Source organism: Eleginops maclovinus, chromosome 18, assembly GCF_036324505.1.
Source record: "Eleginops maclovinus isolate JMC-PN-2008 ecotype Puerto Natales chromosome 18, JC_Emac_rtc_rv5, whole genome shotgun sequence".
Taxonomy (NCBI): Eukaryota; Metazoa; Chordata; class Actinopteri; order Perciformes; family Eleginopidae; genus Eleginops; species Eleginops maclovinus.
In genome coordinates this window covers 2,318,357-2,331,837 of record NC_086366.1, presented here as the reverse complement: position 1 = coordinate 2,331,837, position 13,481 = coordinate 2,318,357, and the positions used below count along the sequence as shown (strand labels likewise).

At 43.6% G+C, this 13,481-nt stretch overlaps 1 protein-coding gene across 4 annotated transcripts in view; it reads left to right on the top strand.

Annotated features, from left to right (window-relative positions):
• The window catches only part of fam131ab (family with sequence similarity 131 member Ab), a 29,330-nt gene extending 18,720 nt beyond the window's left edge, over positions 1-10,610 (top strand). For all 4 annotated transcript variants that reach the window (XM_063906413.1, XM_063906414.1, XM_063906412.1 and 1 more), the window contains 2 exons: positions 3,442-3,573; positions 5,151-10,610. In XM_063906413.1, the coding sequence (XP_063762483.1) occupies positions 3,442-3,573; positions 5,151-5,806 (788 nt within the window). In that variant the 3' untranslated portion in view covers positions 5,807-10,610. The remainder of the gene's footprint in view (positions 1-3,441; positions 3,574-5,150) is intronic.
• The last annotated feature ends 2,871 nt before the right edge of the window (positions 10,611-13,481 follow it).

The window sequence follows — 13,481 nt, the reverse complement described above, 5'->3', positions numbered from 1 at the left end:
CTGGTAAAATAAAGCCTTAATAATGGTTAAGATAAGATAGTTAATCAAGCATCGCTTTATTATAAATGGCACATCAACAGCATCCAATCCTAGGCAAGAAAACCTAAAGCTCTGCTCCGTTTTCCACACGTCTCTAACTGGTGTTAGTCGACCCCCTGTCAGACGTTGGGGAGACATTTCTATACCTTACACTTCTCCTTGTCTCTTTGGATTACATCATCCATTACACTAGTTGTGCTGACTCCCTTTTTTATTTAATCCCGGTGACGGTGTTACTGTGACTGTGTGTGAATGTCAGCGGGCATGTTAATACAGAGAGAGAGAGAGAGGGAGAGAGAGAGAGGGAGAGAGAGGGAGAGAGAGGGAGAGAGAGGGAGAGAAAGGGAGAGAGAGAGAGAGAGAGAGAGAGAGAGAGAGGGAGAGGGAGAGAGAGACTGTGTGAAAAAAAAAGTGTGTGTTTGTGTAGGAGGCATCAGGAGTATTGAATCTGCAGGTGGGGTTGTCCTATTGATGTAATGACTCCTGCCAAAACACACACACACACACACACACACACACACACACACACACACACACACACACACACACACACACACACACACACACACACACGCACACACACTGAAGGTAATCCAGCAGTTCCTCTCCGTTGTGCAGAAAACTGTGGCTGCCAGCCTTGACAGGGAGGTGTGTGTGTGTGTGTGTGTGTGTGTGTGTGTGTGTGTGTGTGTGTGTGTGTGTGTGTGTGTGTGTGTGTGTGTGTGTGTGTGTGTGTGTGTGTGTGTGTGTGTGTGTGTGTGTGTGTGTGTGTGTGTGTGTGTGTGTGTGTGTGTGTGTGTGTGTGTGTGTGTACAGGCAAGGGATTTTTTATTTCTTATTATCTCAAAGTGTCCTTACTTCAGATTGTGTGTCTGATACATTTTTTGCAGGGTTAAACCTTCAATTTCTTTTTCAGTTTCATCAAGTATTCTAACATATTTTCTTCAGATTAAGTGCCAAGCTTTCATCCAGTAAAGATTTAGAAGTGTGTGTAAGTGTGTGTTACAGCATTTCCACATTATGTAGGATTGATTGCACCCTCTCCTCTCCCAGCTCAGCTCAGTGAAGTTGTTCTTGACGTTTGTTCGTCGTTGCTGCAGCGTAGGAAAGATCTTTAATCCCAAACTCAGTCAAACCTTCTGTTTTTATTTTGCCCCAACATAACACTTGATTTCCCCCCCCCCTTGGTCTGGAGAGATCTGGGTCACCTCCTCCTTGATGCTGTGGGTCAGCGGCAGGACAACGTATGAATGCAGGGGGAAAGTGAAAGGCTTCTAAAAGAAATGGAAGGGTGTTTGCAGTGTGTTTAAGGAGAGGCAAGCTACAGGGGGAGATAAATGAGAGCATCGATCCCTCTCTGCGGGAGACAACGCATGAATACTGAGCATCGACCAGCGAGAGAGAGAGAGAGAGAGAGAGAGATCAAGATGAGAAGGGGGAGAAAGATTGCAGGGGTAAAGGAAAGTGAACGGGAGGATCGAGGGCAGTCGATGGAGCGTCTTATTCAGAGAGACGATTGGAAGAAAGGCAGGACACGGGAGGAGAGCGGAGGAACAGGAGGGAATACAAAACAGGCGGATGAGTGGAGGACGAGAAGAAGAAGGGGAAAAGGTTAGCCTCGCTCTCTGATTGGCCGGCTCCTGACGGTGATTGAAGGCGATTGGTCACTTGGACCTGGTGGCTTATGGAGCCATGCAGTGGGGATGGATTTCTGTGGCGGAAGTTAGCATCGCAAGGGCTCCCTCGACTAGGAGCCAGTGGGATTTCTCCATTGGATTTATGGAATATTGCAGTAGATGAGATCTTTGCTTCTTTATTTCAGCCTTCAACCAAAAACATCTTTAAAAAAAAACCTCTAAAAGTGCTAAAACACTGACTGATATCTGAGTTGTAGGACTCCTGCAGCAAGTTACCTTAACACACACACACACACCTCGACGTCTGTGGCCTTATCTGTAATTGTATTTTACTTTGAAGTGTATTTTTTGATTAGTTTATTTCACGGGAACATTCTACATAAAGTCAATAAATACAGCCACCAATAAAATCCACTTTCTAACAACGGGATGCATTTCAAGCTACAAAGAACTGCCCCAGTCAGAAGAGCTGCCACTGCCGCAGTCACTTCTAAATAGAAATAAGACTCAATTAGACGTTAAACTCTTACCTGCGCTTTAGCATTGGATAAGGGGTTCAAGATATAACACTTTAGGTTCAACGCTATCAACCTTTCGCCTATTATTTTGGTAAAAATGAAATTCTCAAAGAAGCCGAAAGAGTGGACGTGCCTTTAGCTCCTTTCAGAGTTTCTTTATTACTCTTCAGAGGGAAATACTCACATACATCCAATTACTGACTAGAAAACTTACCTGGAGGTGGATTTCAAGTCTTCTGCTTTCATTCCCAGTGACATAAAGATGATGCCTTTTTAATCCTTTGCACTGGAAGACGTGCACCGTGCACATCGGACCATCTTAAGTGCACAGGCCCAACGACCTGTCAATCAAAAACACACACAGGACACGAGGACACAATGTTCCAGCCTCCTTGTTACCATGCCTACCGTGTGCTCTATACGTGTTTATTTATGTGTTTGCATGTCATTTAGTTCCCCTCACATACATATAAGACTATAGGAAAGAGCATCTTATAAAGGATTAACATATAAACTCCAATCTGTCAGTGTTGGGGAGGTTTGCAGAGGTACACGTTGGAGAATTAGATATTAAAAACTATAAGGATGTCTTTATTTATGTCTGTATTAAAATATGTCACAGCTTGAATACACTACATGACACTGGGACTTCTAAACTAGTTTCTCTTCTATAAAATGCATTTAATTTGAAGCCTTATTACCCCTTTGTTACATATCTACGTGCATTATATGTGAATTAGATTAAATCAATGTTTAGGCTGATTATTTCATGTGTTTGGAGTGTTTAACAGTCAGGGTTGGATTAGTTTTCAGGTGTTGTTTTAGCTCCATCGAGATGTGGTATTAAGATTTCAAACACTTTAGGGTGTTTCTCAATATTGTGATATGAGACTAGGGCGGCAAAATTCATAAAAAGGTGTTAGAATTCACAATATGGACCCAGTATCCAAATCCCAGTGAGCTCAATATTTGCTAAACCTGGAAAAATATCGGAAAAATCTTCAGTGAAAGTAGAACACTCGGTGTACAAACGGTACATGATCACCTAACCCCATTCTGTCTTTATGAAATGAAATGAATTGTGTGTGTGTGTGTGTGTGTGTGTGTGTGTGTGTGTGTGTGTGTGTGTGTGTGTGTGTGTGTGTGTGTGTGTGTGTGTGTGTGTGTGTGTGTGTGTGTGTGTGTGTGTGTGTGTGTGTGTGTGTGTGTGTGTGTGTGTGTGTGTGTGTGTGTGTGTGTGTGTGCAGGTGTAGCCGAGCAGTTTGCCATAGCGGAGGCGAAGCTGAGGGCCTGGTCCTCTGTGGACGGAGACGAGTCCAACGACGACTCGTACGATGAGGACTTCCTGCCTCACAACGAGCCCAGCACACAGAGCACAGGTACACACACACACACACACACACACACACACACACACACACACACACACACACACACACACAGACCGTCAATAGGTTTTTTAGCTGATTATTTTTGCCGATTCAAAAAACGTCGATCAGTCTTTTTTATCTTCTATTTATTCCATAGCCTCGCTCTCCTCCCTTCCTCCCTCTCTCCCCCTTTCTCCCTGTATCCCTCATTGTCCCAGTGCCCTAGATTTCATCCTCTCCCGACATCTTTTTTTTGTTCCTCAGCGCAATCTGATATCCCTCCTGCAACTTTAATATCATTTCCTTTTGCTGCAGAGACAGTGGCCGTGTGAGGAGGGTTATAAATACACACGGTGCATTTGATCATGGCTGAGTGTGTGTGTGTGTGTGTGTCTGTGCATTCATCTTGATTACATTGAACCACCTTTGCTTTTAACAAGCAGCTCAGTGTTTCTCTATCTCTAAACACATCTATGGATTCTTCCTGCAAGAGTCTCACACAAACCAGCCTTTATATTATATCAAGTACATACTCTCAAGTACTGCACCGTAAGCATTTGAGGTACTTGTGATTTAAGTTCTGTTAAATATTATGTTTGATGGAGATTAAACGTTACATCTCAGTATACCTGAGACAGTGAGTGAGTTAACAGAAGAATGAATTGGCAGTTTTGCAAATTGCTCTCTAATGTCTCTCTGTGCAAACATTATGTAGCTTTAGTTGATCAAACATGAATCTGCTGCTTTTATTTTCTGTTTTTTATACTTTAGAGTTTCTTTCTGCAATGAGTCCTTTCACTCTTTATGCAGTATTGTAGTATAGTACTTTTACTTAAGTAATCTGAATACCTTCTCCACCCCTGCATACAAAAACAATACATTACACATCCATGTATGACTTCTTACTTCTTGATAGCATCCTTTAGTTAGTGGAGTTTTGTACGTATGCATATATGTATTTCACTTTATTAACAATAATAATAAACCAGTGCTGAAACGGAACTTTTCTGACTGACTTCTGAAGATATCATTGATAGAAGAGCAGTTCTCTTTCTCTGCAGAATCAAAGAGGCTCATTTATTGTTCTAAAACATCACATTATCATTTGACTGCTGGTTTCTTAACATGACTTGTTATTACCTTTAATATCAGAAAGGCATAATGATGTTTGTTAAATGTTCCACAGGAGTAAATACGGTGTTTCAGTTCTTTATGTTTATGTAAAAGACTTTATGTTCTGCAATTTGTAATCTGCTGAAAGTGAAACACATGCTGGAAATATGACTGCCTGATTACAGATTTCCACTACACAAAATATATAGAACATTTTCCTCTCAGTCTTAACTTTTTGTTCTCCTGATTTCTTTGCTAAATGAAATACCTTAGTAGTCAGTTTCATTCTCTCTTCATGGTACCTTAGTTTCCATAAAACACTTCATATACTCTCCAATATACGGAAAACTGATGTGCATCTACCGCTATCAGCTTCAACCACTTACTGAAATACAGGCAGGAATTCTAGCTGATTCCGAACTGATTTTCACGTCTCATTTAAATGATCTTCACCGTCTGTGTGTCTCCTCCAGATCTGTCATCGTATCCGCCCTACTTGAAGGACCTGATCCACAGCCAGCTTTGCCAACACCTGGGCCTGCGGGGGCCCTGCTGCGAGGCCGGAGGAGGCGGGGGAGTTGGAGGAGGAGGAGGAGGAGGAGGAGGAGGAGGAGGAGGAGGAGGCGGTGGTGGTAGCGGAGAGCCCTCCCCCACCGTGGGCTCCCCGGACACCCTGTGCTCCAGCCTCTGCAGCCTGGATGACCAGCACCCTCTGCTGCGAGACCTGGGCGGCCCCCGGGGGACCTACAGCAGCGCCGCCGAGCTCGCCGCCAAGATCCTGTCGGCGCTGCAGGGGGGGGAGGAGCTGCTGCTGGCCCGCCTCCAGAGGGCGGGGCAGTGCGGAGGAGGAGGAGGAGGAGGAGGTGGGCGGGGCATCAGGCCATGCGGGGGTCAGGACTCTCCGTGCTACTCCATGTCTTACTCCGAGACGTACCTGTCCCCCGGGGAGGACGACGACTCCCCCTGCAAGGACTTCGAGAGCACCGAGTGCCATGTGCAGGGCAACGGGGAGGAGTTCCCCCCCGACTACGTCCCGCGCAGGAGGGTGTCCGACGTGGCGTCCTCCGGGGTGGTGTCTCTGGACGAGGAGGACGAGTTGGAGGAGGAGAGGCCAGGAGAAAACCAGTGACTCCCCCCCCCCTTCCCTCAGAGTTTAACCCCTCCTCAGAAGACTTTCTTTTGTTGCTCCCCTTCTCCTTTATAGTCTGGTTGCCAGCAGAGTGACCCCAGAGATGATGAAGACCCCAACATCTAGAAATGTATAGTAGGGGTCTCCAGCTCATATCTGCCGGATGCTACCTCACATATGTTGGCTAATTAGCATAAGTTGCATTAATTAGCATATTCAGAATATAGTCGCACAATATTTGGGCTGATTTTGACACTTTTTGAGTGTTTCTGGAAGTTATTGAGGATGCAGAATCCATTTCTGACATTTTCATCATCAAAAGTATCATTTTTAACCAGAAAGAGACCATATGTCTACCTGAGTTTGATGAATTCTGGGTCCATTTTAAAGTTTTAGGGTCAATTTTTGATCCTTAGCTATTGTCTGCAGATGCTAATTAATACAACGTATGCTAATAGTTCAAATTGCGCAACATATGCAAGTGAGCATCCGACCCGTACAACACATTTCTATCATAAACACTCAGGGGCACTCAACAGTTCCTGGTTCACAACAGGACTTTGTGAGCTGGCAGTTAGACTACTATGGCGTCTGAGAAGTTTGAACCGCCTCGCATGCTGTCCCCCCCCCCACCCCCCTCTTCTCTGACTGAAGCATCCGTCTTTGCCTTACTTGCAGCATTTCAACTCCTCCTCCTCCTCTTCCTCCTCGCTTTGTCCCCGTTCGATGTACCGACTCTCTTTTCTTTTCAAGGCGTCCAAACAATCTTTTGTATCGGTGTGTGAGATCAGGAGGAGTGCTGGACTTCCAGAGACGTCCTCCTCGTGGCTCTGACTCAGTTTCCCGTCCCTTCCTGTGAAGAAGCGACTCTTTTAAAAAAAAGAAAACGGACGCCGCCATCGGGCCGACAGAATGCCAGAGTCCCAAACAGAAACTCTGACTTATATCTGCATGTGTTTTGCAAGTGCTAAAACCGATGGGCTGACCTGGTCTTGAGCCCGGTTTGCAGTCTGTTCTGTATTACCCCCACCTCCTCTCTCCCTTTTCTCCCCAACGTATCCCTCTGGACGGGAGCGTTGAACCTGCATCCCGGGATTACCTCCCTCTCCTCCCCCTTTTCTCCTTTGCAAGAGTCAAAATAGCATCCTTTTGGGCATGGCTTGCTAAGTATGCCAAACTATTTAACCCTGTCACCACCAATTATGAGCAAATGCTGGAATGTCTACAGGTGACAGGGCATAGTATGTATTTTAAAATAACAAAAGTTTAAAAAAGAAAAAGATTTGTCACACAGATGATATAACAGAAATGATATGCTTTTATCGTACTAGTTTTCTATCACTCAGACATGTTGTTGTTGGCGTCGGGACGTCGCCATCGTGGTCGACGGTAGATACGTTCGAGGTTTCACGTGGATTCCTTGCAGAGGAGTTGCGTGAACAAAAAAAACGACAAACCCCGACTGATTGTTCCCGAAGGTGTTTGGCAGGAGGTGGACGAGAGGCGAAGGAGATTTTTCTATATTTTTGTATGCGTTGTCTTGCTTTGATCTCTTTGCCTCCGCGGCGTGCCGGTGTATGTGGTTTTTTTGCACGAAGCTAATGTGGCCGTAGATTTCTCCTTTTCTTCGTTATCACTGTGTGATATAGTTTACCGGGAAAAAAAAACAAACAAATGTGAAAAACAATTTTCATTTTCAAAAGAGGATACTGTGATACTGCATTATATATCTCAAAATGTCTTTTCCGCTCTTCACCTCGGAAGCTTTGCCTTTCTTTACTTTCCGACATGATTTGTGACACATCCATCTCCGGTGATAAGAGGAGCCCTGTTTCCCAGAGGGACTGTCATTCATACAACTCAGGAAATCCCATCGGACCAGAGCGTCGATGCATCCCACCCGCTCATATAACATCTCTCATCTTTCAAGTGTGTGTGTGTGTGTGTGCATTTTTTTGTAGAAAACGCTTGGTATTTTCTACAAACAATTTAAGCACAGATTCATTCCCCAAATCCTTCTTTGATGTTGATCGACTGTTTCGAAAAAAAGCATCAACCTGCGACGTTTTGTGCAAATGTGTGTGTGTGTGTGTGTGTGTGTGTGTGTGTGTGTGTGTGTGTATTGTAAGATGTCAGCGAGCCACAGAAGCTTGCACATCCACTCATAAAAACCCCTCCAATGCAGCGATTCCCTTTAAAGCGTGAGCTCTCGTTGGAGGGTTTAACAAGGTTTAAAACGAAGCAAATCTGGACTTTATTTTGAAAATAAAGACGGGATGACATCGGTGGAAATCTGAGGAGGTCAACTGGGAGAAAGACAGCGACAACTCGGGGAAACCATTGATACCATAGCTGTGCCTTTCATTCGTCACCTCTGACCTCCACATCTCGGTCACTCCAGTTCTGTTTTCAGAGGCACTGTTGCTCCTCCGGTGGGTGCGTTCTCCCCCCTCTCCCGCTGAAGCTGGAGGTTACAGTGGCCCCCCATGTTTGCGTCACTTTGTCCTTTCGCTTGACATTAAACGCCGGGCGCTGCTGCCGGCGAGGGGAGGTTGTGCTTTTCGTCCTGGCAGTTGTGATGAGAGCGAACCATTGTTCTTCCCCCTCCTTTATTTATCAGTTTGCTCTGTCCACCACAGTGCATTCGCTCTCTCTAAATGTCCTCCACCCTCTCCTCCAGCAGTGTGTGTGTGTGTGTGTGAGAGAGAGGACGGGCACCTTGGTGTGTGTTCGTCCACACAGCTGTCTCTCACGTTGACATACGTGCTACTTTATTGGGCTGCAAATTTCTTTTGATACGTTTGTATTAATTGACTTAGTTTGTCCACGCATGTATAAGAAAGGACATTTCATACATCACTCACACACACACACACACACACACACACACACACACACTCACACTCACACACACACACACACACACACACACACACAGCCTGATGAATGTCTCTCCTCTCCATCCTCCTGTCTCCGTCCTGTCATTTTCCTTCCCCCTCATTCTCCTCTTTGTCTCTGTCCTTTTCTCTCTCTCTCTCTCTCCCTCTCTCTCTCTGTCTCTCCCACCTCAATCCCTCTCCACAGGGGGGCTCATTACATAACTAAGAGGACATCAGAGTGCTACCTTTGTCGACAGGCAATTAGCCCTCGATTATAAAACCGCCTGACGAACAGGAGATGTCTATCTCCTGTCTGTCTTTTTATTTCACCCTTGAGTCTCTTTCCCCTTCACTCCTCCTCCTCCTCCTCCTCCTCCTCCTCCTCCTCCTCCTCCTCCTCCTCCATCTTTTGTTAGTTGTCCCAGAAAACTCCAATTAAGGGAAGAGTTTCTCGGTCTTGTTTTTTTCGGAGCTGATTAATATTTGGTAGCCCGATAACAGAGGAACAAGCAGCTGTCCTTGTGGGAGACAGATGTCTTTAGAGTGTTTCTTTGTGTGTGTGTGTGTGTGTGTGTGTGTGTGTGTGTGTGTGTGTGTGTGTGTGTGTGTGTGTGTGTGTGTGTGTGTGTGTGTGTGTGTGTGTGTGTGTGTGTGTGTGTGTGTGTGTGTGTGTGTGTGTGTGTGTGTGTGTGTGTGTGTCCCTGGGCAGTGAAGTTTTGTGCTTCAGGCAGGCGATGACATTGGATTCTTATCAGAGAGAAGTGCTCCAGATTCTGTGTGTGATGGTGGAGGGAGAACCCGGCGCTATAAAAAGCTACCGACGCATCTGTTGGACAGCGTCGAGGCAGGAGGACGTACGAATACCCAGCGGCTGGTGGTGCCCCTGTTACCATATAGCCTATTTACCATCTGAGAACACAGCTCCGGGACCGTGACGCCTCTCCACCGGCCCCCAGCGGTGAACATTAAAAACCTGTGAACAAAACTGAGACTGTGAAAACTGCTGTAGGACCTGCGTGTAATCTTCACAGAGAGACACGTTTAACCCATATTAGCCTCCGATGTTTTAATTAAAACGACCCACAATCCTCTGGGGCAGTTGTGGTGCACCATAGAGGTAGGATGGGAGTAGAACGGACTCTTCTTCTGAAATCAACACAGCAGGATGGACAAAGCAGGGGACAATTTGATGTGTGGCGTGGCCATTGCAACATGCTAACTTCTGTATAAACCGAGTAGTGACAAGTTGCAACCTCTTCATATGTAATAGTAATGTTACAAAGCAACAAGGGTTGAATAAATAAGTAAAAGATGCTTATATCCTGCAGCTACACAGCGTAGGAAAGCACAGTGCTAAAACAACATAAGTAAAACCCTTTCCCGCCTCTTTTCTGTAACCTGATTGGCATTGAAAAATAGTTGACTTAACAAGCTAGCTACCTAACTAACTATCGGACAACTAGCTAGTTAGCAAGCTAGCTTTATAATTCCTGCTGTTCATTTGAGCATGGCAGAATTAGCAAGCTAACTATTGTACTGCTGGCTAATTAGCAAGCTAGCTCTGTTATTCCTGCTGTTGCATTTTTGCACCGTCGAATTAGCATGACTAGCTAACTACAGCTGGCTAGTTATCTACTTAGCAAGCTAATACCGCATAATTATTGTTTCCAGGTTACAGAAATTGAGCTGAGAAGCGACTGGGTTTAATGGTCTCTTGGCCTCACTCCATGCTACCCAGAAGAAGGACAAGCTACCGAGCTAATAGCCAGCTAGCATATCTGGAGCCCCCTGCTGTGTGTTGTTACCAAAACAACTTACACCAATCCCCACTCTCTTTGATTTGTTCAAATGACAATAAAACAGTTGAATGTTTGTTCTACTCCTCCTCTATTTCCATGTGTACACAAAGTACAACACTCTCTCACACACACACACACACACACACACACACACACACACACACACACACACACACACACACACACACACACACACGATAAAAAGAGGCTAGTGAAGGTTCAGAGAGCAAAGCCATACAACCCAGCAGAGACACCATGAACCAGCAGGGTGTGAGGAATACAGATGACCCGAGATGAATGTACTGTCCCATCCATCCTAAGTGGGTTCCATATCACCATCATCATCACTCTCACACACACACACACACACACACACACACACACACACAGTCGAGCTTCTTCTCCCTCTGAAATCACGATCCTGTCTCTCTCTGTTTTTTTCTTCCTCTTTTCGCTGAATGTAATTATTTGGATATTGCCACCTTGGATTTGAACAATGAATCTTGTTTGCTGCATCTGATATGATTTAAAATTAATAAATATTGTTATTGTTCTTTGCAAAAAATACAAAACTGGTACGCTGTGTTTACTTGTTATCTCATAAGGTGCCAATTTGCAATACAGGATTGCGCAATAAGTACATATACACACTTTTCTATAAAAACAATTAGAACTGATTTATATCTGAGAAAAAACTGGATAAAAAGATTTAATATCCAGAATTTATTTACGTAATGTGTTATATTTGGCTTTAATTAATCAATGAATTACATTTATCTTTCAGTTATAATGTAAAAAGTCAGTAATGAAACCAAATAGTTACTTTAGGCATCTTAATGCATTCCTATACTTTAACACTGAAGCACTTCAAACATGCACAATATTGCTGAGAAGCTGCCGAATCAGCTTTGTGAACGATATCCATTCAGCTTTTATTTACTAAAGCAATAAAAAGAGGTACAGATGGAAGGAGAAGTGCAGAGAAGTCCTTTAATGCAACGTTTTATGGTTATGATGAGATAATGAACCATTACATTCACCTCTCTCAAAGCCATTTACTACCAGACACCCACTGGGGTACACACACACACACACACACACACACACACACACACACACACACACACACACACACACACACACACACACACACACACACACACACACACACACACACACACACACACACGCACCATAAAGCCTGGTGCAATTAGCGCCCTCACATGACTACATCATTATTACTAAGTTATCACCAGGGCAAGAGAACATGCAGACAGACCAACGGCACAAAGTGTCCAAGTGATCCGTCCTGCAGCAGTAAGTATTTCATTTTTCCATGACATCATGGGCCCCCGGGGGGGTTATTAATCCGTTTGGTGCATCGGCGGAGGGAGGAGGAGGGAAATATAAGAGCAGGATGTGATGGATTTCTATTCGAGCCTTGTGTGTGTGGGAGATAATCCGGTTGTGTTGGAACGAAAGGAAGATCAAGGGTTTCTCTAAAACATGCAAATGGAAGAAAAAAGTTGGAAATGAAACACCAAGGGGCATGAAAAGCAAGACGGTTCCTGATGTCAAAGTAACATTCAGAAGGTCTGAAGTACCTTCAGAGCCGTAGGACGTTGATGGATTAGACAGAGGCTTTTTGTTGGTTGCTCAAATTAGATTTCTTAAGAAAATAATTAACATCAAAATTGAACACAATAAATAATAAAGTGTCAATAAAATACAACAACACAAGAAAGAAGCAAATAAAATCACAACGTAGGTTTCAAATGTTTCCATTAGTAAAGCTAATTCCTGAAACTGTTCAGTTTCCAAAATATCAAAACAGGATCGAGTGATGGTTCTTCAGGCTCTGTGTGTGTGTAGAATCATATCAATACATTAGTCATGCATTAGTTTGGAGACATTAGTGTAGATGCTCAAATGTGAATGTCTAGAGCTACTGTATGCTATCAGTTTGATGGGACTTTAAACTCAGTGCTGAGCTGCTTAAACTCAAGACAATGCTACTCTTCATTGATTGGTTATGTAAAATACTGGGACACATCTTTAACTTGTAATAGTACATTGGAGATATGAGGTATTTGACAACTACAATATCTCTTTCGTATGTGGCAATTCTAAACTAATTCCAATATACACACATTAAGAAGGAATTATGCACTTTTTAGGACCTCTATCTCCCACCCAGATTGCATAGGAAAGCACAGTGCTTTAACCTGTTGGGCGTATTTTCTGTAACCAGCATTAAAGCATGGTGGAATTAACAAGCTAACAAGCTAGCTAGCTAACTAGCGTACAGCTGGCAAGTAGCAAGCTAGCTTTATAATTCCTGCTGATGCATTGGAGCATGGTAGGATTATCAAGCTAACTATCGGACAGCTGACAAGTTACCTAGTTTATGTATTGCTATACTTCATTGTTAGTTGGTCCAATTAGGATTCTATATCAATAAATTATTCATGCATTTGTTTGGAGACATTAGTGTAATGCTCAAATATAAATGGCTAACATCACTCACCACTATGCCATCAGTTTGATGAGACTTTAAACTCAATGCTGACCTAGATGTCTAATCTTTATTGATTGGCTATATGTAAAATACTGGGACACATCTCCCAATTATAAGCCAAAAACTCCAAACACACAGACCCTGCTTACAAACACCAAGTTGAGAAACATTCACGTCTTTAAGCTTTAATGGTACATTGGATATTTGAGGTATTTGACAACTACAATATCTCTTTTGTATTCGATTCTAAACAAATTCCAAGAAATAAACCAATGAAGAAGGAATAAAATGCACTTTTTTAGGACCTCTATCTATTTTTAGCTATTTTAAATTATGTCAAAGCCAGCAGAAGGAATTATAATCTTGTATTTTATGTCATTAAATGTAATTGAAAAGGATAGTTTGTTGAAAAATTCATCCTGTAGTATGTCATAAAATAGTCCCAAAAAGTCATCGTGTCGAATTTCATAAAAGTCATA